Below are 23,366 nucleotides of genomic sequence, written 5' to 3'. Positions count from 1 at the left end.
TTTCTGTGCAGAAAAGCGCTGTGTTCTCAGACCAACCAGCAGATTATTATAACACTGGATTTATGACCGGTCAAAGGTATTTTTTGTATATAAATACTGTCTGAACTTTCTAAACTCCAGAATAGTAAAAACTTTATTGTACCAGTGTAAAATTAAAGTGATTGTAAAGGCACAATTTGTATATTTTTTAAATAATAAACATGTTTTAGTTAATTGCTCTGTGCAATGGTTTTGCACAGAGCAGCCCCAATCCTCCTCTTCACGGGTGCCCTGCTGGCGCTCGTGTCTCCTCCCCTCCGCATAGGGCCCCCATAGAAAACTGCTTGCAAGCAGGTTAATATTGCCAGTTAGATGCTGTCACGTCCTGGCGGGTGAGAGTTAATGCTTTTACCGGTTCTTTGGTCTTTTTAACAGGTTCTTCACTGAATCAGATCCACTAATCCTGTGATATATAAATATGGGACAGTGGTCCTGTCAGGAGGTAGACCCCAAGGAGCCCAAAAGAGAACCCAAAGGTGTGCAGTCCAAAGCCCCTGGAGGGGAGGCTTCGAAAGAGCTCACTCGCAAGTGTGGAGAGAGAGCCGAGAGGATCAGGGCCCACAGGGGAATGATAAGGGGAACAATACCTGTAATGTCACTCATCACTGCCTGGATGTAAAGTCATCAGAACCCGGGGTTCACCCCGAAGACTCCAGCCAAGGAGGAACTCTGTGTTACACAATCACTACCATTACAGGTATGCTGGGGAATCACACATCCTGTAGTTAGAGTTAGGGAATTAGGGCAATATTATGCCTTTTAATGTTGGACTTTGTAGTTGCCTTTGCACTTTTATAAGTAAAGCATTTGAAACATTGTCCCTGCCTGGTCTGAAGTTACTGAAAGGGGTTAATGCAAGTGGCTAGCACACACAGTCTACCAAGTGAGTTGTAAACATACTGGAGTATGAAGACATTGATGTGGAGTGGAGTAGTGTGAAGACACGAGTGGTTACATAGGGTAACAGAAGTTTTACAGCAGCCTGTCGATAGTATGTACCTGTTATAGCTGGAAGAACCTCTAGTAGTGAGAGAGATGTTGTTGGCGCTTCTTCCACCTGCGGTCTGTCTTCCATAGCAATGGGAGCAGGTTCGCGCAGCAGAGCTTCCCATCCTGTACAGAGATAAGGAAGTTCAAGAGTTAAGTTAACCACTTAAGCCTTGGACCATTATGCAGCTAAAGGACCAGGCCCCTTTTTGCAATTTGGCACTGCGTCGCCTTAAACTGACAATTGCGTGGTCGTGCGACGTGGCTCCCAAACAAAATTGGCATATTTTTTCCCCACGAATAGAGCTTTCTTTTGGTGGTATTTGATCACCTCTGTGTTTTAAATTTTTTGCTCTATAAACAAAAATAGAGTGACAATTTTGAAAAAAATGCTATATTTTTTACTTTTAGCTATAATAAATATCCTCAAAAAAGATATACATTTTTTCCCCTCATTTTAGGGCGATACGTATTCTTCTACATATTTTTGGTAAAAAAATCGCAATAAACGTTTATTAATTGGTTTGCGCAAAAATTTATAGGGGCAGATTCACATACATTTAGATAGGCACAGCGTATCAGAGATACGCTATGCCGCCGTATCTTACCTGGCTTTAAGTCGAATCCAGGAAGATTTCACGCCGTAAGTTACGGCGGGGTAGTGTATTTCTTGCGGCGGAATTCAAATTGGCGATTAGGGGGCGTGATTCATTTAAATGAAGCGCGTCCCCGCGCCGGTTGAACTGCGCATGCTCCGTTTCGAAATTTCCCACCGTGCTTTGCGCGAAATGACGTCGCAACGACGTCATTTTTTTAACTTAGACGTGACTTACGTCCATCCCTATTCACGGACAACTTTCGCAAAAAAAAAAATTAACATTTCGACGCGGGAACGACGGCCATACTTAACATGGCAAGTCTATCTATACGCCGCAAAATAGCAGCTTTAACTATATGCCGGAAAAAGCCGACTAGAGACGACGTAAGAGAATGCGACCGACGCGCGTACGTTCGTGGATCGTCGGAAAAAGCTCATTTGCATACCCGACGCGGAAAACGTCGTGAACTCCACCCAGCGGACGCCCAAGTATTGCATCTACGATCCGAAGGCGTACGCCTGTCGGATCAAACCCAGATGCCGTCGTATCTTGGTTTGAGGATTCAAACTAAAGATACGACGCGGGTAATTTGAAAGTACGCCGGCGTATTAGCCAGTGTACTCTCTCTCTGGATCTGGCCCATAGTGTCTACAAAATAAAAGAGGGGATAGTTTTATTGCATTTTTATAATAAAAAAAAATTTAGAGTAATGGCAGCCATCAGCGATTTTTATCGTGACTGCAACATTATGGCGGACACATCGGACACTTTTGACACTATTTTGGGACCATTGTCATTTTTACAGCGAACAGTGCTATAAAAATGCACTGGTTACTGTAAAAATGACACTGGCAGTCAAGGGGTTAACCAGGAGGGGACACTGTAGGGGTTAAGTGTGCCCTAAGGGAGTGATTCTTACTGTGGGGGGTGTGGCTGGGCATGTGACATCACTGATCGTTGTTCCCTATGACAGGGAACAGCCAATCAGTGACAGTCTCACTAGGAAGCATGGGGAGAGGTTTGTTTACACTTATCTCTCCCCGTTCTTCCTCTCTGTGACCCAATTGCGGGACACCGGCGGGGATCAGGTCCACTGTTCCCGCAGGGACGGTCACAGATAAGAGGACCGGGTTGCGAGCGTGCGGCCGGCGGCGCGCTCGCAACCCATGGCTGGGATCTTAAAGGGGATGTACATGTATGCCCTTGTGCTCAGTCATGCCATTTTGTCAACGTATATCATCGTGCAGCGGTCCTCAATCGGTTAATGTGGAGCCCATGCAGGGTGCACGACAGGGCCCACTCCGATACTGGGGAATGGTGGAAAATGTTGGACAGGTGGAAGTGGACAAGGCTCAGCATATCCCTCCTACATGCAGATTACAGAGAAGGTGAACATTGTCACTTGGGACCCAAGAGTTAACTGGAGAACAGTTGCAGTGCAAGTGTACAGGTGTAGGTTCATATGAGGTAGAGGTCCACCTTAAGGCTGAGTATTCCCCCACAGCAGCCTTAGCCTTGTCCCAGGGAATTGATGAAAACAGCACAAAGCAAAGGTACCCCATTTGTAGTGAAGTGACAATTACAAGGTACCTAGTGTAGCCCAGAAACACCCCCTGGGGTAGGCCTCTCATGGAAACTCTTGTTTGGGGCCCAATGAGAAAAACATGGAGGACGTAACAAACAGCAACCACTCTACCCCTTACAAGCAATAAGGTATACAACCTTCTGCCTTTGCAACCACTTTTAGCTTCACTTGCACGTAATCTTAGAGAAAAGAGAAAACAGGACTTATCTCTATGTTTAAATCCATCTCTGGGTGAAATGCTTTAGAGCCAGAGGTTCCACGTGGGTCTTAATTTTGTACTTGTCTGGTAAAATACATTTTTACAATGCTAGTGTTTACAGATTGCAGCTGATTGTTTTGTTTTAATGTGGAGTATTAAATATATTGGAGCTACCGTGTTTCCCCGAAAATAAGCCCTACCCCGAAAGTAAGACCTAGCATGATTATCAGGGTGGGTTGCAATATAAGCCCTACCCCGAAAATAAGCCCTAGTAAATTTCATTAAAAATCCTGTAAACTGTTTTGTAAAACTGGGGCAGCGTCTGTTGCTGTATTAAAAATCCCTTGTTTACACCCGCCGGAGGTCCGCTTCTCTTCTCCCAGCTGATGTCTGCTGCCCCTCCCTCTTCAGTTTACGGAGCGGGCTGACATCTGAGCAAATATCGGCTCTTCTCTTTCCTTCCCTCCTCTCCGCCGAATTGTCACCCGCCCCTCCCTCTTCAGTTTACGGAGTGGGCTGACAGAGCAAATCTCGGCTCTACTCTTTCCCCCCCTCCCTGCTGATGTCGCCCGCCCCTCCCTCTTCAGTTCATGGAGCGGGTTGACGTCAGCGACACTCTCGGCTCGACTCTTTCCTCCTAGGGAGCTGTTATAAAAGGTACTTTATATAAAACTGTGGGCACACTGCACCATATACCAGTAAAACATAATGTCATAATGATTATAAAAAAAAATCTCCTGACCTGCTAATGGGGGGGGGGGGGGGGGGGGGGCAGGGGAGGAGAAGACAGAGGACATAGGACATTTTTTATAAAACATTTTATTGATTTATTTCATGCTTTAAAGGAACATGAATTTGTTTTTAAGGGACACAACCACTTTAAGACTGTCAGCTAGACAGACTTGAGACTTATTGCACACTTTATATGTATACAGTATTAATATAGTAAATAAATAAGCCCTACCCCGAAACTAAGCCCTAGTGTGTTTTTTGAAGCCAAAATTAATATAAGACCCGGTCTTATTTTTGGGGAAACATGGTAGTATAAGCACATATCTGGAGAGCATCCAACAGCAGGGAGGTAAGCAAGCCAAGGAACTGGGCGTGGCAATCCTTGGTGATTTGGACAAGGAATTTTCTGTCCTTTCATTATTTTTGAAGTGATACATACGCAATGCATATGTTTATTTATTTGTTTTTTTATTTATTTGAAAATGACTGCAGTTATGCAAACACACACACACACACACAAAAATAACACTACAATAAAGTGTATTATTAATTTAATTAGGGGACATCTCTAACTTGACATCTGCATTTCTGATCATAATCTACACAGTCCTGTAAAATACAGAAATAATCTCCCATAAGGCAAGAAATCACACATTTTAATGCACATTTTTTAATTAAATGCTTGTTAAATCAATACATAGATGTATAATATATAAAACTAAATTGATGTCTCTGTACCCATACATGTTTATTTTAATTAAATTATATCCCTTGGCTTGTGGTATTAATCTGTGACTGAATCCAGTATTAACATTATTTCATATTCACTAGTTCACAAGCAAATCCATTGTATTCATCAATTAGTAACCCATAGCCTCTGACAGTCTCTTGTAACATAGCCACAGCGTCAGGCAGTATACTTGTCACAAAACACAGAATCAAAAGAATCAACAGAATCAACAGAATCAACAAGATGTAAGACAAGAAAGAAGGCAAGACCAAATAAATAAAGTTCAGGGTAGGATATGTTTATGATCAATAATTGTATTTATAATTAGAGATGGGCTGAACACCCCCCTGTGTGGTTCGCAGCAGAACTCCCAAACAGGGAAAATGTTCTGACCCAAATGGTGAATCTCATTGAAGTCTTTGGGAACCTAACAGGAAAAATCTTAAGTCTCCATTTTCAAGGTTTATATGCAAGTAATTGGTTTATAAAAGGCGGATGGAGGTTCGGGTACTGCCCCAGGTGACATGTATCAATGCAAACATCTTTTTTAAAAACGTTTTCCTTTTAGGAGAAGTGATTTTAATTATGCTTGAAGTGCAACGATAAAAATGAAAAATTACTTCAAATATAGTGCCTGGGGGGGGGTCTCCTTAATGTACCATGCATAAAATATGCTGAAGCAAAAATTTAATTTCTAAAGTAAAAAAAAAAAAGGATTAGTCACATCCCATTTAAAATGACTCGTGGTTATTAATTGCTGACACCTGCTTTTGAAAAAATAAAGAAAAAAATGGTGTGGCCTTTTAAGGGTAGGGGGCACTGCCCCCCTACCCCAAAGCACGCTGTTCCTATGTTCATGGGGACAAGGGCCCCAACCCACAACCATGGCCGGGGGGTTGTGGGGGGCAAGGGCAGGGGGCTTATTGAAATCTGGAGGACCTGTTTAATCAGGGGGCCCACGATCCCAGCCCCCCGCATTTGAATGAGTATCAGGTACATAGTACCCCTCCCTACCCAGTCACCAAAAAAGTGTACAAAAAGTTTTTGACAAATCCTTTATTCAAAAAAAAAAAAAATTGTATTCCTTGTCAATTATGCTGCTCGCTGAACTAAAAAATAGAAGGAAAAAATGCTCTGTCTCCTGGGACGACTTCCCGCCAAATGCCTGCTGTGTGCTTTGACATTTCTTATATAGGTAAGGGGCGGGCCACCTGGCTATGTCACTCAGTGGCACCAGACCCTTCTGATGTCATGGACTGTTGCATGCTGCACCAGTGATGTTACAAGGGGATGGGGCCACCAGGGGACATTGTCAGGTTTTGGAAAGCTCTATGATGGTCCATGCAATTTTTCTGAGCTTCCTAGTATGATAATGTTGAGTGTCATCTGGTAAAAACAGACCAGGAAGAGAAAATCCAACCCAGATATTGCCCTTAAAGGGACAAGCATTTTTAGACCTATTGTCCATAGGTCAAAATATTTTCTATTCTTGGATTGTTCTGGTGGAATGATGTGATTATATATTCATACACTGGATGGATTTTCAGGTTAAATTTTTACATCTGTGCATTCATGTATAGGTGTAGCGCTTAATCACTATTGTTTGTTTAATTTAAATTTGAACTAGGAATGCGCTAGCAAAACAATTTGGTCTTTTTAATACTTCCTTACTTTTTCTGTGCTTTTCTCATTTGTGAAATCAAATATGGTACCAGTAGATTTTTTAGCAGGCTGTATGGAACACTGGCAGTAATACAATTGATTTCTAGCAGGACCTTGTAATAAGTTTCAAGTTTTTGACAGTCTCCTACAGCATGTTTCTAGTCTACAACCCCTCCTGTAGCACATCTGCACTCTGACAATTTCCTTTGATGATATTGGGGGCACACTTGCAGTCCCTTATATAAATTAAGTTGACCACCACTGATTTAAACAATTGAAACAAGTTTGGGAGAGCAAACAGGGCCGTCTTAACACATGGATACCCATGGTCACTGTCCAAAGGCCCCAGGTGCATGGGGACCCCATGATAATCTTGCATGAGACTCTGCCACTATAGGCTGACAAGAGATGTGACAGCAGCACCACTCACTAGGATTAGAAGCACAACAGTGCCACATAGTGTTAAAAAGTGTGGCCAGTCAGGTTAAGGTAGACACTATTTCTTGTAGTATTATAGTACAGCCTCAACAGCTAACTGTCTTTAAACACTGAACATCAGAGCTGGAGCTGGAGGCTGCCATATCCCTGGTAGGGACCCCAGTGCATTACTTTTCCCAGGGGTCTATGATGTTGTTAAGGTGGCCCTGGGTGCTTAACTGCAAGTTCAGCTCCTGATGGCTGAAGACCAGTGCTCTGGCTATTGTGCTCCTGCACTCCAATGATCAGACCTGTGGTAAATTCATTCTGGGAACTTAGTGTACTCTATAAAATCTGAATCTTTATTGGCTACATACTGAAACACACTGGTAACAAGCTAACACGTTTCGCCTGTAGCAGCCTTCCTCATAGCACAGTTACAACTAATAACTACCACAAATAAATAGACCAGATTTAATGAAACTGGTAGTTCCTCAGGAATAGAAGACGCTAGCCAAAATTAATTTGGAAATTGCTTCTCTTAAGGAATACTGTTCAGTCCACTTGTATGATAGCTTGAACACAGATCTGACAACAAATATAAAAAACCTGGTACAAGAAATACAATATATTTCAGCCTAACAACCAGACAACTAGCATTTTGAAAAGGAGGGAAGCAATGTTAGCCTACATATTCCCTTCGGCACCAGTTCCCTTTGGTTTATATGAGCATAGAATGATTTGCGTATCCTGAGTAAATGTAAGACTTTGGGTTTTCCTCTGTGCTATTAAAGAGTTAACCTTTATATGAAAAAAAACTTTTCAGATATTTTATTCTGCCTGATGTCCCCTCTAGGGAAATAACCCAGCAGCTGTAATTCTTATTTTTTAATATATCTAAGACTTGTCTGCCTTGCCTTATGGAGTATATTCATGATTTAAGAGTTATCCTAGCATGATAAACTGAGCTAGGTTAGGTCAAGGTAAGGAACTCTCAGTAAAGGTGATAGTGCCTACTTTTAAGTAATACTGGCTTTTAAGAAGAGGTTTAGATAGTTAATGGAAAATATCAACCTGGTGTGTAGTTTTATACTGTATTAACATCATAGCAACTACTGTACCTTTTTCGTTCTTACGTGAACCTGTGCCCAGACTATGCACACTAACGTACCTACAAATTCTGAACAGGCAGTAAACGCACATGAAAATATTCCCGCATTTATTCTGTAGAAGTTCTTCTTCTAAGTTCACAGAGAAGAAGTACAGAAGATGAGGTATTTGGGGGTGGTGAAAAGGGGTACAAATTATGCCACAGCCTTGAATGTCTGCTGCTGCCAATCTGGAACCATAGAATGAACTACGGCTCAGCTTAAGGTTAAATCATTCTGACTGAACCTTGGCTTCATTTATACACTTGAACATTTATCCATTCTGTGGGAGCAGAACATAATCCATAATAGCACTATTACTATCACTAGTATATAGGACAAATTCGGCTGTCAATGATTGTTAAAAGAGAAGTTTGGGGGTTTTCTTTTTCCTAATCATACTTACCTCGGTGGATGGAGCATCAGACCGATGCTGCATCTGTCCCCGGGCATCTCTGCACTGAGAACCGAGCCACCGAACATCGATGGCTCGGTTCTCACTCCTCCCCAAGCAGAACGATGCTGACTGTCAGTCAGCATCACTTCTGCTCTACTTCTCAGCGCTCATTGGAGCACTGAGCAGGGGAGGGATGGGGAGCGGCCATCTCAGCGACTCGCTGAGATGCTGAGACTGCCATCAATCAGGGCAGCTGACGGATCCAGACTTGGAGGTCGGGATGACGTGCTGCCCTGACTTATGGCAGTGACGTCAGCGGAGAGTGGACTTCAGACTAAAAAGCTCAGGCTGGACTTTTCCTTTAAGGAGACCAGTGGGTGCAGGCACAATCAGTGATGTCACCGGCCCCATTTACTTACATGGTTGGACATTCCTTGCTATGTAAGCAAAGCAGTGTGGTAGTGACATTACTGACCAAATACGACCATGACTATAGACCAAACATGTCAATGTTCATTCTTGTTTAAATGGGCCTTGCCAAAGAAAGATGCATAAAACACAGGGCGACTAAATGCTGTGAATGCCACTGTAAAAGTGTACCATCGTCCCGATAATATGAAACTGGAAATTAATCTGGGCTAATAGAGTGGACTTTTGACGGTACAAGTAAATACTGTAGAAAATCTATAAATATTTATTCATAAAAAAAGGATATACAAAGAAAATTGTATACAGAACTTTGTGAACAAAGTAGTACAATATCAGCATATTATCTCAGTACATGTTATAGGAAATATTACATAAAAGCTTATACTTATGCATATATGCTCATGAACATGGGAACATAAAGCACCAGAGAGTATACATAAACTTTTTGATCCTTAGGACTGGATTTTATATGCAGAGTGGTAAATCTTGCTTTTACTCAACATGTTTCATGTACAGGACGCTTCATCAGGAGCATAAAGGTAGGTTAAACAGGTCACCGCAGCAATGTGTGGATCAGACCGTTAGTAATCAATTGTGGCATATACAGCGATGTTACCTAGCCAGACAGATTATAACACCATTGTATATGAGTGTAATAAAACTTGTGGCTCACGCACAATTTGTAGAGAGACGGTAATAGAGGATGGACAACGGGTACTTCATTTAAAGTCCCTACAACGAGTCCCGGAATCTGATGTAGCTCCAATTGTTGGGTAGCTTGTAGGCTTGGTGTCCAACAAGGAGCTTCAGTTGAGGATCCGTAAGGAGCAAAGAGGAGGTGATGTGTACGTGTCGCACTCCCATGTGTCCTTATTAAAAGTCGGCAGCTTGAAGTGTTTGAAGCTGCTAACTTTAAAAATAATAATAATTAATTAATGAAAAAAAAGCTAACAAAAGCTAACAAAAACAAAGTAACATAGTAGCACAGCGAGTCAGATTAAAATACGATGGAAGACCATGGAGTTCAGTCAGTAATAGAAAACCTCCAAAAACAGAACCCTATACACACAGCTGGTCCAAAGGAATGCAACAAAAACCCCTGTAAAGCATTGTCCAATTTGCTCTAACAAGAAAAAAAAATTCCTAGTACCCAAAGGCAATCCCTGGAGTTATTACTTAAATAATAGTACCCATTTATATTCTGTACATTTAGGAATACCATTTTTTTTTAACTGTATGCTGGCCAGCCGGCGGCAGTTCGGCACTGCTGGGCGAGATCACGTATCTACGTCATCTTGCCGAGCAGCCAATAGAGGCGTGCGCCGCCGGAGGCACGCACATGCGCCCCCTGCTCGCCCCTGATGCCGACGCGCATGCCCGGCTGGCGCAATTACCGCCGGGCACCCGCGATCGCTTGTTACAGAGCGAGAACCGGGAGCTGTGTGTGTAAACACACAGCTCCCGGTCCTGTCAGGGGGAGAAATGCCTGATTGTCTGTTCATACAATGTATGAACAGCGATCAGTCATTTCCCCAAGTCAGTGCAACCCCCCTTCAGTTAGAACACACCCAGGGAACATACTTAACCCCTTCCTCGCCCCCTAGTGTTAACCCCTTCCCTGCCAGTGGCATTTTTATAATCGATGCATTTTTATAGCACTGATCGCTTTAAAAATGCCAATGGTCCCAAACATGTGTCAAAAGTGTCCAAAGTCTCCGCCATAATGTCACAGTACCGATAAAAATCACTGATCGCCGACATTACTAGTAAAAAAAAATATTAATAAAAATGCCATAAAACTTTCCCCTATTTTGTAAACGCTATAACTTTTGCGCAAACCAATCAATAAACGCTTATTGCAATTTTTTTTACGAAAAATATGTAGAAGAATACGTATCGGCCTAAACTGAGGAAAAAAAATTGTTGTTTTATATATTTTTGGGGGATATTTATTATAGCAAAAAGTAAAAAATATTAATTTTTTTCAAAACTGTCGCTCTATTTTTGTTTATAGCGCAAAAAATAAAAACCGCAGAGGTGATCAAATACCACGAAAAGAAAGCTCTATTTGTGGGAAAAAAAGGACCCAATTTTGTTTGTGAGCCACATCGCACAGCCGCGCAATTGTCAGTTAAAGCGACGCAGTGCCAAATTGCAAAAAGTGGCCTGGTCTTTGACCAGCAATATGGTCCGGGCTTAAGTGGTTAAATAATGAATAACTGAATTGACTAGAGATAGTTCCTGAGGTTGCCTATACCATCTTTATGTGGAGATTAAACCTCTTTTCATAGAGACAAAAAGGATTGTCCCCTGGTCCTTTGCAATGGTCTTAAAAACAACTCTGTATCAAGTTCACTATATGCACTATATGGACCACTTACAGTATGTATTTCTACAAGCTGATCACATATCCCCTTAATACCCTCTTTTCAACAGATAATATATTACATTTTTCCTCGTAGATGAGCTCCTACATGCCTCGTATCAGTTTAGTTGCCCTTCTGTCCCTTCTGCCCCAATGTCCTTTTATGTGCCTAAAACTTAACCACATAATGTCTTACTATTTTTTTGTACAGTAACAGCAAGAAGGCAAATTTCACCCCTTTGACATTTGTTTTCTATTATTTGTACCCCCCTGCACTTTTATACAAGACAATGCTGTATTTCTAAGTGCCTCTTACCAATCATTGCTAACACATCAAAGTAATGAATTTTCACCTTCTCTCTCGCCTAAATAAAAGAACTCTTTCTGAAATATTGTACTTCACTTTAATTTGTAGGAAAAAGATTACCATTACAAGAACTACTTTAAGCTCACCTCCCTCACACGGCTGGATATTTTTCTTTCAGACCTCCCGCCCTGTAAATCTTTCTTCGTCTAAGATATTGTAATTTAGATTCAACATACTTCCACAGCTATTCGTCACAAATACATTATAAAGCCAATATCACAAATGCCATAACTTCCTTCTCTGTAACTGACTTCTCCTGTGTCTGCAGATACAAGAAAACAGGTGAGGGATTTTTTTTTACTACCTGGATGCTGTTCTATGTTATAGAGCAAGGCAACTTTAGGGTGTTTAATACCGGTCACTTGACATTTTTTATTCTAAAGTATATTATTTGAATAATGGAATAATTGCTGAAAGCTTTTGTGAGTTACTTACAAACGATTATGCATCTGGGTTTTCATGCAGGAGGCATGTGTCCCATCATCCTCATCATGTTTGTTTCTATTTTTCTTTTTCAGTCTGTCTCCCTTACTGCAATAAATGTAAAATCAACATCTCCACAATTTCCAAGTTGATGTTGTAAATCAGCTAGCAAAATCATCATCTTTATAAATATTAACTGTTTTTTTTTTTGCTTTTTATGCTTGTTCAGGCTCTCAAATGATCTAAATTGAAATATGAAAAATTTAGATTTTTTGATTGCCGTTAGTGATCAGTGTACCCTAGATGTTGTGTTGATATAATTGCTTTCTTCAATTTGTCTTATTACGATAGCAATGGCCATTAGTACCAGTGGTACTATAAATATGACTGTAAAATTGTGAGGCAGTATATTCCTAATATTAACCATAGCATCATAGATTTAACAATCCTGACATCAAACTTTTGACTGCAATATTATAATAAAAAAAAAAAAAATTCTGACTGATCGAATCAATGACTGTATAATCAAGGCTAAAAGTAACTATACCTTTCATACACATAATACATGCATTGTACGTGCTTTATAAAACAAACTTTCTATAAAATTGTAGGGTCTATATATTTAGTTAGGCACCCATCCTCTTACAAAACATTGCCAAGAAAAAAATATGATAAAAAAATCACGGGGTAAAAAGTTATTAAAAAGAATAACTTTGTTTTCTCTTTTGCAACATTAGCATCCTTCTGGCAATATCTCAGCAAATGCTGAGTAGACCAAACCTCATGAAAAGATGCTATTTTGCTGTACTATAGTACCACTTCCCAAGATTTGGGGTACTCTGCATTCCCTGAGATATCATTAAAATAATAGAGATGTCACACCCCACAGGGAGAGATATGTTATGTTAACATTTTTTTTACATTACAGTGGAACAGAGGACAGAATTTAAATTAGTCTTGGGAAACTTAACATTAATAAATAACTGGGACCAGATGGCTTGCATCCGAAGGTACATAGGGAACTCAGTCAAGTAATTGCCAGACCATTGTTCCTAATTTTCACTGACAGTCTACTGACTGGAATGGTACCAGCTGTCAGGTCACCTGTGGCCAGATGACAGATGCACCCCATTAGAGTCAGGAGTGCACCACAAGGTAGTGAACCCTAAGGCAGACTGCTGCGGATGGAACGCAGGGTGGATATGGAAGGCAGGTCCTCTGGAGCACAAACAGGGATCCCATAGGAAGCTTGAGCCCAAGATTCCCCAGGGCGCGGAATCTAAGATTCAGCAGGTATTCACCAGAGCCTCTAGTGGTGAGGATGGCCTTAGCTGCAACTGAATCCAAGTCGTAGCCCCCAGAGCCCCCCAGCTCACACTCCATAGGGCATAGAGGAGAGAAGGGAAGCAGCCATGCAGGATACAAGAGATAGTGAAGGGTAAGCCAAGGTCAGGGTGACAAGCAGACAAGGATAAACAAAGGACAGGCCAAAGATCAGGGTCACAAGCCAACAGGAATAGTCGGGGACAAGCCAAGATCGCTACACAGAGATAAATGTAGCACACGGCAAGCAGGAACACAATGATTAACAAACAACGTTGATCAGCAAGGCAGACCTGCAGTGCACTGGTTAATATAGAGTTCCTGATATGGCCTGGGGTGGAGCCATACAGGGAGGAAAGATGATAAAAGCAGCCAGGTAAGGTGAACACATGGAGAGGAAGGTAAGCTGCCAGACATTACTGCATTTTCATGACACCAGCTGATTGGAAAAAAAGCCAGTAAAAGCCACCAATATTTAAAAAGGGCCCAAAATACATCCCTGGGAATTACAGACCAGTTAGCCTAACATTAATAGTATGCAAGCTCTTGGAGGGGATGATAAGGGACTATATACACAATTTTAGTAATGAGAGTGGTACCATTAGCAGTAATCAGCAAGGATTCATGAAGAATCATTCTTGCCAAACCAATCTATTAACCTTCTACAAGGAGGTGAGTTGCCATCTAGACAAAGGAAGGCCCGTAGATGTGGTGTATCTGGATTTTGCAAAATATTTTTGACACAGTTTCCCATAAACATTTATTATACAACATAAGGTTCATTGACATTGACCATAGGGATTAAAAACTGGCTACAAGGGCCGGTTTAGAGGGTGGTGATAAATGGGGAGTACTCAGAATGGTCAAGGGTGGGTAGTGGGGTCCCCCAGGGTTCTGTGCTGGGACCAATCCTATTTCATTTGTTCATAAATGACTTGGAGAATGGGGTAAACTGTTCAATCTTTGTATTTTCAGATGATACTAAGCTAGGCAGGGCAATAACTTTCCCACAGGATGTGGAAACCTTGCAAAAAGATCTGAACAAATTAATGGGGTGGGCAACTACATGGCAAATGAGGTTTAATGTAGAAAATTAAAAAAATGTATTTGGGTGACAAAAATATGAATGCAATCTATACACTGGGAGAGAACCTCTGGGGGAATCTAGGATGGAAAAGGGCCTGGGGGTCCTAATAGATGATAGGCTCAGCAATGGCATGCAATGCCACGCTGATGCTAACAAGCAAACAGAATATTGGTATGCATTAAAAAGAGGATCAACTCCAGAGATAAAACAATAATTCTCCAGCTCTACAAGACTCTAGTCCGGCCGCACCTAGAGTATGCTGTCCAGTTATATACTGAGTTCTTTACTATAAGAGTGACAAGAATGTGGAATTCCCTTCCACAGGCAGTGGTCTCAGCGGGGAGCATTGATAGTTTAAAAAACGATTAGATAAGCATCTGAACAACCACAACATACAGAGATATACAATGTAATACTGACATATAATCACACACATGGTTGGACTTGATGGACTTGTGTCTTTTTTCAACCTCGTCTACTATGTAACTATGTAAGTTTTTCTTTTTGGCAGAAGATTAAGGTGTTGGGGAGGGGGCATACTAATTAGGTGGACTTTACATGAAGTGCACAGTTTGTTTTTAAAATACTGACTGTGACATAGTATCCACAATGCCTCCGAAATTAACATAATAGCAGAATAGTTGATCTGACATTATAAGAGTAAGTATTAAATCATGTGCAATTTATGATGTCACAATACTTGCAATTCCAATTTTGTACAGACTGAAACATCCTAATGCCAACTATGGCATTATATATTAACCTGCCCGTATGAGGTATGAACAGACAGATATACTAACAAGTCTGCAGGAGTCCTGCATGGCACCCACAATCTGCAATGCAATGCTTTACAGGCTTCAGGTAAAAAAAAAAACACTTTTTTTTACCTGCAAAAAGATGTGCATTTATTTTATTTTATTTTTAAATGTAAACTTTTTCTTTAACTAAACAAAACAAGACCAGTGCTGATAGTCTTTTCCTGACAGACCTTAGACCCCATTCACACCTTCGCGTTTTATCGCATGTAGCGCGACGCGAACAAACGCCAGAGGGACAAAATACAATGTTAGTCAATGGGGACGGTTCACATCTGCACGCTGATGCGCCTAACGCGCATCGCCTGTAGTCAAAAGAAGTTCCGGACCCTTTTTTGTCGCGCAATTCGCGCGATTTGCGCGTATTAGCGCGTTTTTTGTTTTCCATTGAAAGCAATGTAAAACGCCGGATACGCGCGTATTGCGCGACAACAAGCGTATGTACACGCGTTTTTGCGCCTTTGCTGCTCATATTTGAATACTGAAAATGAAAAAGAAAGTACATAATCTCAAACAGGAAGTCCCAAAATCACCATTTTGCCTATCAGTATCCCAGCAGCAAGCATGGCATCAGACCTTGGTGATACACTTTCTGTCCTGGAGACAGAGAAATTTATTAGCATGGTGAAGGAGCACACCTGCCTGTATGACATCAAGGATCCATCCTACAGTTTGAGAACAGTGCGGAGGAGGGCATGGGACAAAATTGCCTCTCAGATATATCCTAACTGGACCGAAATGGAAAATAAAGACAAAAAAGGTAAACTCCGGCGAAAAGTAAAATGAACATAAGTAGATATTATATTTGTTTTTTTTGGAAATTCAATGTTTGTATAGTCATACTAGGGGGGTGAGGAAGGGAATGTGTCCTCAATATAGTGTTCTAACCGTGTGGGAAGAGGGTAGACTGGTGGAGGTGACAGACCTGTGTCACTATCTGCAAGAGACAAAATGTGCCCGTATAATATTTGTGCTGACTGCCGTCTTGAAGTGGTTAAATAAAATATCTAGTGACACCACCTTTTGTAAGAACCTATGCTGCTACACGAGTGTCAGGCCGGGTACACACGAACAAACATGTACGGTGAAAGCGGTCCGTCAGACCGTTTTCACCGTACATGTCTGCCAGAGGGCTTCTGTACGATGGTTGTACTAACCATCGTACAGAAGTCCGCGCGTAAACAATACGCGGGGCGTGTCCGCGTCGTCGCCGCGACGATGACGCGGCGTTGACGCGGAGACGTGGGCGGGCCTCCCATTTAAAGGCTTCCACGCATGCGTCAAAGTCATTCGACGCATGCGAGGGACAGCGGGCGCCTGGACATGTACGGTAGGTCTGTACTGACGACCGTACATGTGCGAGCGGGCAGGATTCCAGCAGACGGTTTTAAAACACGTTCAGGAATATTTGCCCGCTGGGAAAAGGCCCGGCGGGCAAATGTTTGCTGGAATTCGGCCCGCTCGCGCCCACACACGACCGAACATGTATGCTGAAACTGGCCCGCGGACCAGTTTCAGCATACATGTTTGGTCGTGTGTACGGGGCCTCAGATTTGGCCGTTTGCTAGCCTTCCAATGTCCTGACGCACTATGCCCCCCATTGACACAAACAATGGGGCACTGCACTGTATTATTCAATGATAACAATGATGGTATACTATTCCACCTAGGAGGATTAGTATACCATCATTGTTATCAGTGCATCAGTACATCAGTTATGTATACAGTACAGTGCCCCCATTGGGGGGATACTCCCCTTCCTAGTAACCAACAACCCTATGTTACCACTGAGGCAGGACCTGTGAGTTATTGTTCCCATCCTGACACCATGACACCGATTTAAAAAAAACCTCAAAATAAAACAAACATGAGACTTCTTAATACATTAATAACATATTTTTATTTTATTGTATTACAACAGCATATGATGTATTCTTCAAAAAAGTACGTCAAGCATTGACAGTCTCACAAAAAAAGAATAATATTAATAATTAAATGGAATCCAGCTGCCATGGCACCTGTCCTTCAGGAGACATAAAATATGCGGCATATTGATCCCGTACATGGGAGCCCTGCCTGTTCCCACGGACACCAGTCCACTGAGCTCTTTCCAGAGTCTCAGTAACCGGTTCTTCGAAATCGAAGCCATCGCGCTGCCTCACAAAATTGTGCAAGGCGCACGCAGCTTTGACAGCCGTGACGGCATTCTGCATGTTTAACACTATGGGAGTGTGCAGAAGCCGCCACTTATTGGCAAGTATTCCAAAAGTGCATTCAACTACTCGCCGTGCCCGGGTTAGGCGGTAGTTGAATACCCTTCTCTCCTCTGTCAAACTATGCCCCGAATAAGGCCGCAGGAGGTTTGTCCCCAAAGAAAAGGCCTCATCACCCACAAAAACACTTGGTAGTGGAGGGCCATTTGTGCCTGGGAGAGGACGGCATTGTGGTAGGTCAAGATCATCTGATCGCAGCATTTGACCAAAGTTCGAGTTTCCAAAGATGGTTGAGTCCGCGCTGCTCCCATATGACCCAATGTCTATGTAAGTAAAACAGTAGTTTGCATCTGCTACAGCCATCAATACAAAAGAGAAATATTTCTTGTAATTGAAGAATTCACTTCCACTTCTCATGGGCTTCACAATCCTAATGTGCTTCCCATCTATTGCTCCGACACAATTAGGAAAGTTGCAGCGTTGCCAGAATACCTCCGCAATCTGTGCCCATTCCTGTGCAGTAGGTTTCTTGAACACTACCTCCTGGAGAACCTCCCATATAGCAGAGCAGGTGTCACGTATAATATAACTCGCTGTCGACTTGCCTATACGGAAGGCATAATGTAGACTTCCAAGAGACTGTCCAGTTGATAAATATCTACAAAGAAAATAATATATATTATTTTATTTTGTTTTTGACAGTGAAACAGATAAAAGACAAATGGAAGAGCTTTCGTGACGCCTATGCAAGATACATGAGACTGGTAACAAGTAACAGGAGTGGATCGGCGGCATGTCACATCAAAGAATACATTCATGCTAAGGAATTGGAATTCTTGAGACCTTCATTGAGTTTGGCGAGGTAAACTATTATCTGTACTAAGGACAGTGAGCGCAATTGGTATACAAAAGTTATAATAATTCATTTATATTTTCAGGACTGAAAACAGCTGGGAGGAAGCTGCTCCGACCGCCCCTGTCGCGATGGATAACAGCAGCCGAAATTCGTGTGATGAGACACTGGAGGGTCTGGAGCCGGAAAGCCAGTTGGCCAGTTCATCTCAATCTACGCCGGCAACACCTCTGGGAGAGCTGCAGACAACGCCAAGGCCGGTGCCGCGTGTAGCTGCGAGGGGGACCAAAAGAAAAGCTCCGGAATCAGACCCCAATGTGACAATGATGCTACAGATCATGTCAGAAATGAAGGACAGAATGGGTACTAATACTAATACCCCTTCATACGGAAACAAGTCGGCCCAATGTTTGGCGGAGTTAATGGACAGGGTTCCCAAAAGCCTACAAGCCGATATGCTGGCAGGTACCATACGGTACATCAACACATTTATTCCACCTGAAGAACCCTACCTATCCCCAGAACCACCACCACCGTATGGCCCCTATGCTAACCAACACCCGCAACATCTGTCAGCACCAACACTTCGTCACTTCACAGCACCACCTTTTCACAGCCACCTACCTCAACACGCACCACCTTACCCGACTCAGACGCCCACACTTTCTACCCACCCTCAACTACCAACACCACCTTCTGCATACACTTCCTCAACACTCCCTGATCCGCCTTACCTGCATACGCACACTTCGACAATGTCACCTTACAGACGCCCACAGACGACACCTTCTGCCTACCATCCCACGACTTCACAAACATTTCATCTACCTCCACAACCTCCTACTTACCCTTCTCGCACGACATACCCTTCCGATTACACACACCTGCCTACACTCCCACCTTACAATCCTCAACCTACACCAACACCACCACCACCACCACAACCACCAGCAACACCACCATCACGTTGGCCGCATGGTACAACATCTAGATCTGATTGGTCTAGTTTTGGCAAAGCCATAGACGCTGGCATATCGGTGGATGACCCAGGGGAATCCCCAAGTTTCCAAAAACTGTAATGTTGTGTTATCAGACTCTAGTTCAACTGCAGTCAAATTATTTGTTTTCTATGAGCTACGTTAGCTTAAAGTTTGTTTTTTGACCAAAAAATAAAAAAAATTAAAAATAGGATGAATATAGTTTATAATATACTTCCTAAAAAAATAAAAAAAATTGGACCTTGTAAAACGTGTGTTTTTTAATATTAGATGCATATACAAATATAATATTATTGGGTAATGTATGCAATAGTGTTTGTAGTGTTTGCTTTCTGCCTATCACGGAGGCCCTCTCGTCCGAGGACGAGAAGGCCCCCGTGATGGACGAACACTGAACACAGTGCCTCATAGGACGCTGAATGTTCCGCCTGTCACGGAACAGAAGATGTAGATGGCACGTCTTTTTGAAGACACATACGGGCAAGATTCGCAAAGGTAAGGGCACGGTCTGAATGGGTCAGGTCAGGACATGTAATGGGGCACAGTCTGTCATGTAATGGAGCACATTCTGTTATGTAATGGGGCACAGTCTGTCATGTAATGGAGCACATTCTGTTATGTAATGGGGCACAGTCTGTCATGTAATGGGGCACATTCTGTCATGTAATGGGGCACAGTCTGAATGGGTCAGGTCAGGACATGTAATGGGGCACAGTCTGTCATGTAATGGGGCACAGTCTGAATGGGTCAGGTCAGGACATGTAATGGGGCACAGTCTGTCATGTAATGGAGCACATTCTGTTATGTAATGGGGCACATTCTGTCATGTAATGGGGCACATTCTGTCATGTAATGGGGCACAGTCTGTCATGTAATGGGGCACAGTCTGTCATGTAATGGTGGCACCGTGATGCGAGTCATGAATAGTAGGAAGGGGGTAGGTAGTTATACGGTGAGTATAGAATTTTGTTATGGGCACTAGAGCATCATTTTGGAACTTTTTACCTCAGTGTGATGATAAGTCGCTCCACAGGGGGTATGGAATTGCGGAAATAGGTGTCCATCCTCTGTAATCTACCGCTGAGCAGTTCTAGCAACTCATCAAAACTGTTAATAAAAATAAAAACGTTTTTTAGTGGACATGGAAAGGTACAATGTCAAAAACAATGAATACAGATAATTTTTACAAACCTTTTCATAGACATTCTGGTGTAGTCCAGGAATTTCTCCTCGTGCTCTCGGAGATCTTTATAAAGGACCCAAAACTGTCCTGTTTCTTCCCGACCGGCAATAACAGGGTGGATCCAATATCTCCGTGCCCTCTTCCTTCTCCTCTGTCCCTGGTATAGCATATACGAGGTGGCAGTGACTGCTGCCATCATACATGCCATCTCATCGTCGTTCATTTTGGAATGGGAAGCACAATGATGACCCGGAAGAGGTATATTCACACAGGAAGAGGAAAATAAAAATCCTAGGATAGCAACAAGTGATGTCAGGGATTATCATTTTTCCTATTGGATTATAAGAAAAAATACGAGGAACAAAAACGTCGGTAAACGCTGTATGCAAACGCGCGCATACGCGCGCATACGCGCATATTCGCGCGACAAAACGCCGGAAAAAACGCCAAAAAAAACGCCTGAAAACGACGCTATTGCCTACGCCTAGGTGTGAATGCAGCCTTAGTTGCAAATGACAGCTCCCCACCTCAGATGCTGAATGTGAACAAAGAGACAGTGATAATGGTTGATGTCATTGACTAAATATGGCCATGGTCATATTTAATCAATGATGTCATCAAGCATATTAGCCCATTTGTTTACATTCAGCTGTCAGCCAGGGAATTCCCCACATGACAACTTAATGGGCCAGGTATGCATCATCAGTTGCTAGGTTGCAGGCAGTCACCAGTGTCCTAACAACACAAAGGATAAGCAGATGAATGGCTCTGAGCAGGAATCTGTTACATTAATTGGTAGTAGTCATACTACATTAAATGTATGACTTTCTGCAGAAACTGAAGGGTTGTTTTGGCGGGCAGGCAACCAGGATATTTAGTTTGCACCAAACAGGCTGCGTCATTGCATACTTGTACCCAATGCCTTGCTGTTATGATATAAGCTATACAACATTTCAATATAGGTGTCTGGAGGTGCTCCATGTTTTTTAGGACCCTAACAATACCCCTACTCAGGCATAAGGTTTAAAATGTGTTTACAGTTAGAGTTCAAGTCATAGGTAATGAGTTAAAGTTAGAAATGAAGGTTAGGGTATAGAGAAGGCATTTTATTGCTTCAAAATAAGTAAGGGTAAAATTTAAGATTAAGATTAACAAGACTCTTAGCTGGATTCAGAGACAGCGCCGCAACTTTAAGGCAGCATGGCGTATCGTATTTACGCTACGCCACCTTAAGTCAGAGAGGCAAGTACTGTATTCACAAAGTACTTGCCTCCTACCTTACGGCGGCGTAGCGTAAATGGAGCTGGCGTAAGCGCGCCTAATTCAAATTAGGATGAGGGGGCGTGTTTTATGTTAATGGAGGGTGATCCGACGTGATTGACGGACGAGATCGCCTCCGCCGCTACCGACGGCTCCGGTAAGCGGCGGAGGGCGCGGGAGAGCGGCGGGAGGGGGGGGTCCCTCTCCCGCCACCGATAACGGCAATCTTGTGACGAATCCGCCGCGGAGACCGCCGTTATCGTTTACAGGACCGTTGGCACTAAAGATGGATACCTCGGTTGTGGCAGCAGCTGCTGCCGTTACCGAGATATCCATCTTTAAAATGCCGACATATATGTACATGAGCGGGTCTGGAAGTGGATATACTGTATACAGTATGTGTTTCACTAACACCAAGTGTTAACAAGTATAAGAAATGTAATGGAAGATAGATGCAAGCAGAGATGAAAGAACTGAATTAGGAATGGGATAACATCTTGAACACCATACCAGGCACTATTGTGTTCCTAAGGTGGTGTGGAATCTTAAATGATAACTGCACTGAATACTGGTATTTATGATTTGGTTGATTGTTGGTGATTTCCCCAATCTTTTTTATTTTTTTTATTTTATTAGGCTCCAAGGGTAAGATATCCCCTCTTGAGTTTCTATTCCTCTAGGTATCTACAGACATTAAAGAATGTTTTTTTTATTTTTATAGTTAGATTGAGGAACATTTCATGTGTGTAGGCCTTTCTCAACAGATTAGATACTCTCCACCCAAGTTTCTTTTTACCCAAAGATACAACAATGCCAAGAATGTCTATTGAGTGATTCTTTCCCATTCTCTATAGGAATATATTGACATATTTGCCCTCATATGCAGAGATATCTTCACTGGGGTTTTGCAAAAGATCTGAAGATATATAAAGCTAGTGGCCAACGCAACCCACTGAAATATATCCATATTGTGTTACAATGTGTTTCATGCCAATAATGTTCATGCTGGGATCACATATTTTTAATGTCTTGCAGCCTTTCCTACCAACCTTATGCCACCTCCATCTGGTCCACAGCCAATTATAAGAGGTTTTGTAATGACTGATGGCCATACTATTAAAGGTTGCCTGCGAACCAAACTAGATACATCTTATTAATTTAAGTTCATAAGCAAGTATTGGCAGCTCATTACGTTTTACCTTTTTATTTCTGGCTCTTCACCATAATCCTGTGTATTGTAGTGTTGTGCCTGAGCCTCCAACACTATTCACATTACAAGCTCATTATCTTAACTATCAACAGGCAGAATAAACCAGGGGCCAAATCCTCAAAGATCCTGCCTAACTTATCTTTTCCCATTTAAGTTACACTGCCTTAAAATTTCTACCTAAGTGCCCGATCCACAAAGCACTTACCTAGAAATTTCAGGCCGTGTAACTTAAATTCTCCCGGCGCAAGGCGGTCCTCTTCTCCAGGGGGCGATGACAATTTAAATGAGGCGCGCTCCCGCGCCGGCTGTACTGCGCATGCTCGTGACGTCATTTTCCCGATGGGC

General features: G+C 42.4%; 3 protein-coding genes across 5 annotated transcripts in view; 2 read left to right on the top strand and 1 right to left on the bottom strand.

The window, feature by feature from the left end:
• Positions 1-23,366, top strand: part of DRD2 (dopamine receptor D2) — a 356,750-nt gene that overhangs the window by 186,477 nt on the left and 146,907 nt on the right. Inside the window, exon 1 of one of the 3 annotated variants that reach the window (XM_040326017.1) lies at positions 419-736. The exons of the other annotated variants lie outside the window; for them this stretch is intronic. The gene's annotated coding sequence lies outside the window, so the exon portion shown is untranslated. Of the gene's footprint in view, positions 1-418; positions 737-23,366 lie in introns of those variants that run through there. 3 annotated transcript variants of the gene reach the window in all.
• On the bottom strand, positions 16,854-20,959 carry LOC120915473 (protein ALP1-like). The gene is made up of 3 exons (XM_040326019.1): positions 20,560-20,959; positions 20,374-20,475; positions 16,854-18,175 (listed from the first exon to the last, which is right to left on the bottom strand). Exons 1-3 carry the CDS (start codon positions 20,772-20,774, stop codon positions 17,296-17,298), a joined length of 1,197 nt encoding a protein of 398 aa, XP_040181953.1. The 5' UTR covers positions 20,775-20,959; the 3' UTR covers positions 16,854-17,295.
• LOC120915474 (leucine-rich repeat extensin-like protein 5) lies at positions 18,167-19,575 on the top strand. Its single transcript, XM_040326020.1, has 2 exons — positions 18,167-18,379; positions 18,456-19,575. Exons 1-2 carry the CDS (start codon positions 18,273-18,275, stop codon positions 19,447-19,449), a joined length of 1,101 nt encoding a protein of 366 aa, XP_040181954.1. The 5' UTR covers positions 18,167-18,272; the 3' UTR covers positions 19,450-19,575.

This window comes from Rana temporaria, chromosome 10 (assembly GCF_905171775.1).
Source record: "Rana temporaria chromosome 10, aRanTem1.1, whole genome shotgun sequence".
Taxonomy (NCBI): domain Eukaryota; kingdom Metazoa; phylum Chordata; class Amphibia; order Anura; family Ranidae; genus Rana; species Rana temporaria.
Note: the sequence above shows the minus strand (reverse complement) of the source record. Positions and strands in the feature narration are given on the sequence as shown.

Bases quoted from the DNA above. Each gene is read 5' to 3' on its own strand.
- LOC120915473 (XM_040326019.1), bottom strand. From the start codon at position 20,774: ATGAACGACGATGAGATGGCATGTATGATGGCAGCAGTCACTGCCACC. The intron at 20,476-20,559 runs GTTTGTAAAAAT...TTTTATTAACAG, and splicing joins ACCAGAATGTCTATGAAAAG to TTTTGATGAGTTGCTAGAAC. The intron at 18,176-20,373 runs GTAAAAAGTTCC...TTTTCTTTGTAG, and splicing joins CGACTTATCATCACACTGAG to ATATTTATCAACTGGACAGT.
- LOC120915474 (XM_040326020.1), top strand. From the start codon at position 18,273: ATGAGACTGGTAACAAGTAACAGGAGTGGATCGGCGGCATGTCACATC. The intron at 18,380-18,455 runs GTAAACTATTAT...TTATATTTTCAG, and splicing joins CCTTCATTGAGTTTGGCGAG to GACTGAAAACAGCTGGGAGG.